Genomic DNA, 4,259 nt, shown 5'->3' on the forward strand with positions numbered 1-4,259 from the left:
GTCTGAAGAAGGAAGGAAGAAGTCTGGCTTTGAAAAAAAAATCTGTGAACAAACGGGACAACGTGCTTCTAATTTCAACTGAACTATGAAGTCTCTTTGCTTACTGTTTATTTTATTCAGCAGCTCACCCGCAAAAAGTGTTCCACTATCTTATCCGGGAAAACGTTGAACGAGCTTTTCCGGAGAAGCTGATTCCAGGAAAATTGCGTTCAACCTTGAACGCGATATTGCATACGATAAAGCTTCCAATTTTTCGACCGCTCATAGCTGTATGAAAAATTTCCTGTTGCCGTTTAGAAACATCTTCAACCATAACGTTTATTTTTATTCTTTGCGTTTCGAATGACAACATTTCGACAATTAGGGTAACGGACTTATTTTGGACCAGGTACATATTTTGGACCTCCTTGCAGCTTTTTTCCAGTATTTCTCTCATAAATCATGTTAATCAAGACATTTTTTAACAAATATTGTTCCAAGCAACGAAAGGAATGTAGACACTACTTCTGATAGCAGTTTTTACGACGGCTTCAAGCTGCAGTTTATTATAAATTATACTGGAGCACTCCCGGAAGAATGTTCTTTGCATGCACTATAGCACTTTGGTACAAGTTAAATGAAATTTTAATTGTAAGTAGGAACAAATTTAGGATTTAATAAATTGGGGTTTTACTCCTTCGCTTAACGCTTCGTAATTGGTCAAAGCCGGATGTAGAATGCCAGAATTGAGACGTCAAATATACCGGCGTCTCGATGATGAGAAATTCCCACCACCGGTGAAGCGCCGCTGCCAATCACGCAGTGCAGCCAGTTTCCAACAGCCTCCCCCCCGTAACACCGGTCAAACAGATCCTGTGTTACTCTCTGGAGCCACGGCTAGAATTGCCAACTATGAGACTGATTGTTTAGAGACCCCCTTATGAGTTTGAATCAACGCCCTTCTAACGCGCCCATCTTGCCCGGATATGACTTTTATGACCTTACCTGAGTCCAGCCGTTTCTTTTTCCCTCGTCCACAATGACGACAAAATCTCCCTCAGCTACTGGACGGGTTTCTCCCAGCCACTTAGTTCGGCGAGTCAATTCCGGAAGGTACTCCCGAGTCCAACGCCGCCAGAAGACATCAGCCTGATGTTGAATTTGATACCAAGAGTTCTTGAGAGCCAATCTTTCGTCCACCGGTGCTATACCGGGTTGTTTTATGCCGGTTGAACTGCCAAGAAAGAGATGATTTGGAGTGATGGCCTCTTTCTCTTCAGCTTCTAATGGAAGATATGTCAGCGGTCTTGAATTCACTATGCTTTCAGCTTCAACCAGTAGGGTCAAAAGAGCTTCGTCATTCAACGCTCTTCCCGCTTCAATACTTGATCGCAGCGCCGTTTTTACAGAGCGTACCATACGCTCCCAAGAGCCTCCCATATGGGGCGTTCCAGGAGGAATAAAAACCCATTTTGTTACAGTGTTAAACGTTGAAGCCAGTCCTTCTTGGATGTGGATAATCTGTTCTTGTAGTATGTTGTCTGCCCCACGAAAATTTGTACCGTTATCTGAATGGAACTCAAGCGGGGAACCACGTCGAGCGACAAAACGACGAATACTCATGATGCAAGATTGAGTGTCCAGGCTATACACCACCTCCACGTGTACTGCACGTATAGTTAAGCACGTGAACAAAGCTACCCAACGCTTCACTTAGCTTCTGCCAACTTTGACCGAAACAGGTCCAAAAAGATCCAGCCCAACATAGCTGAAAAGTCGAGTGAATGATGATAATCTCGCTGCCGGTAGAGGAGCCATTCTGGGAACTTGGGGACGGGTTTTGTACACTTTGCACCATTTTCATCCATTTATTATGATCTTGACGCGCGATCGAATCTGTGGAATGTAGACACACTGCCTGATTTCGTTCACCACGGTCTCAAAGTTTGCGTGATGGTACTTGCTATGGATATGATTAATAAGAAGATCAGTTATCGGATGTTGCTTGCACAGAATCACTGGAAACTTGGTAATTTCTTCTACATTCTAAGCTGCTCCTATCCGTCCGTCCATTCTGAGCACTCCGTGCTCATCTACGTAAGGGGATAACTTGTACAGTGGACTTTTCTTTTCTACACCAACATTTGTGGTCGACAGCAGCACTGACATTTCTTCTGGATACACCTCCCATTGTATGGAACGAAAAAGATAATTTTCAGCGTTCAGCAGTTCATCTCGAGTGAGATAAATACTATTAAGCTTTGACCTCTTCTTCTGGACGTTGTTAAAGTATCGTAAAATGTACGCCGTCACTCTTAGCATCCTAGTCCATCGCGAATAACGTAAAGGGTCAATAATAGGTACTGGAACAGTAATACCATGATGTATTCCACAAAGTTTCATCTCTTCGTTGGTAGCTGAAATTGATTTCGGTTTAGGCCAGTGCTGTTCATCCAATTTCAAGAATTCAGGGCCCTGAAACCAGGGACTGCTTGAATTCAGTTGGCCTCCTTGACCCCATTTTGTTGCTAGATCTGCTACGTTAAGTTTGGTCGATATCCACCGCCAGTCAGCGATCGTAGTTGTCGTTAAGACCTCAGAAACCCGACAAGCAACGAATTGTTTATACCGCCGATGATCAGAGCGTATACATGCCAAAACTGTGCTAGAGTCTGACCAGAATACTATTTTGTGAATTGTCAAGGTATGACCTTCTTTGATAAACGTTGCTAAACGAGTCGCCAAAACTGCCGCCTGCAGTTCTAAACGAGGGATGGAGCAGTGTTTCAGAGGAGCTACTTTTGTCTTAGCCGCAACCAACGAGCATTGGAAGGAATCATGAGAAACAGGAATACGAAAGAAGGCAACTGCAGCATAAGCGTCTTCACTGGCGTCAGCAAATATGTGGAGTTCTAAATACTTGTACTGAAGATCGGTAGCGCTGGGATAGTAACACCTGGGAATCCTCAGATCCGTAATCAATTGGAATTGGTCAGTCCATCGTATCCATTTAGCAAAACCTTGGTCATCAATTTCTTCATCCCATTTTGTTCCAGCACGCCATACATCTTGCAATAACACTTTTCCTTGCACCACGAACGCTGCTAACAATCCCAGAGGATCAAACACACTCATCAGAAATTTAAGCACTTGGCGCTTTGTAGGTCTATTCCTGTTAGTAATAAGCTTCTGCAAATCTGGTTGAAATGAGATACAGTAGGCTAGGAGATCTTCCCCTGAGAACCACTGGATGCCTAACACCTTCTCGCTAGTCGTCGAATTAATTCCAAAACACGACGGATTGCTGGTTGTTTGTTCCTCCAATACTTCGATAACTTCGGAAAAATTGGACTTCCAGTCTCGTATTTTGAATCCACCTTGGGCGTGAACATCACGTATTTCAACCAGAGATGTTAAAATCGCGAGTCTACGTACTCGCACTTTGCCCTTCTTTGCAGAACGATTTGATTTCGTTAAACTCAAACTGCAATGATGCTATCTATAGTTCAACTCGGAAAGCATCAGGAAGTAAGCTTCGGGTAAACTCGGCAGGAGTAAACAGCAATCGGGGGAAACATCAGCAAAGCGAACGTACAGTTCTGCGAATTCAAAATTCAAATCGTTTTCGTTCGGCAGCCGAACACATCAATCGGACAACACATGGGGTATTGTGTGCAATCACGTAATGATTTTAACGAAGATAAAATCAATCTGCACACAACAAGTTAAACTCGGAAAAAATCAGCCGAATGATTCTTTCCGATGCGAGTTTACACACCGCTGATTTCAACAGCGACCTTTTTAGCTTCTTCTTTACTGGCGAAGCTTCCCATATAGTCGTCTACATAGTGACCGTCTATAATCTCTTCTGCAGCTCTCGGATATTTCTCAGCAAACTCCATGGCATTACGGTTTTTTACGTATTGTGCGGATGCGGGAGAAAACGTAGATCCAAACGTCGCAACCTGCATTATGAATACTTCCAGATTTTTGTTCGGGTCTGACAGCCAAAGAAATCGTTGAGATTGTTGGTCTTGTGGTCGGATGAGAATCTGGTGATACATTTCGGCTATATCTCCCGTTACTGCGATTGCGAATTGGCGGAATCGAAAAAGAACTCTAGGCAATGCAACGAGCTGATCAGGTCCTTTCAACAGCATTGTATTTAACGAAACTCCGTTTACCATGGCGGAAGCATCCCAAACCATGCGTACTTTTCCCGGTTTCTTGGGATTTACTACTACACCCAAAGGTAAGTACCATACTTTCCGAGGATCGCA

General features: G+C 43.6%; 1 protein-coding gene across 1 annotated transcript; it reads right to left on the reverse strand.

The window, feature by feature from the left end:
* Positions 1-2,025: 2,025 nt before the first annotated feature.
* Positions 2,026-3,114, reverse strand: LOC129738317 (uncharacterized). Its single transcript, XM_055729501.1, has one exon. The coding sequence runs from the start codon at positions 3,112-3,114 to the stop codon at positions 2,026-2,028; it is 1,089 nt and encodes a 362-aa protein (XP_055585476.1).
* Positions 3,115-4,259: the final 1,145 nt, after the last annotated feature.

Source organism: Uranotaenia lowii, chromosome 1, assembly GCF_029784155.1.
Source record: "Uranotaenia lowii strain MFRU-FL chromosome 1, ASM2978415v1, whole genome shotgun sequence".
Classification (NCBI taxonomy): domain Eukaryota; kingdom Metazoa; phylum Arthropoda; class Insecta; order Diptera; family Culicidae; genus Uranotaenia; species Uranotaenia lowii.

Bases quoted from the DNA above. Each gene is read 5' to 3' on its own strand.
- LOC129738317 (XM_055729501.1), bottom strand. From the start codon at position 3,114: ATGAGTGTGTTTGATCCTCTGGGATTGTTAGCAGCGTTCGTGGTGCAA.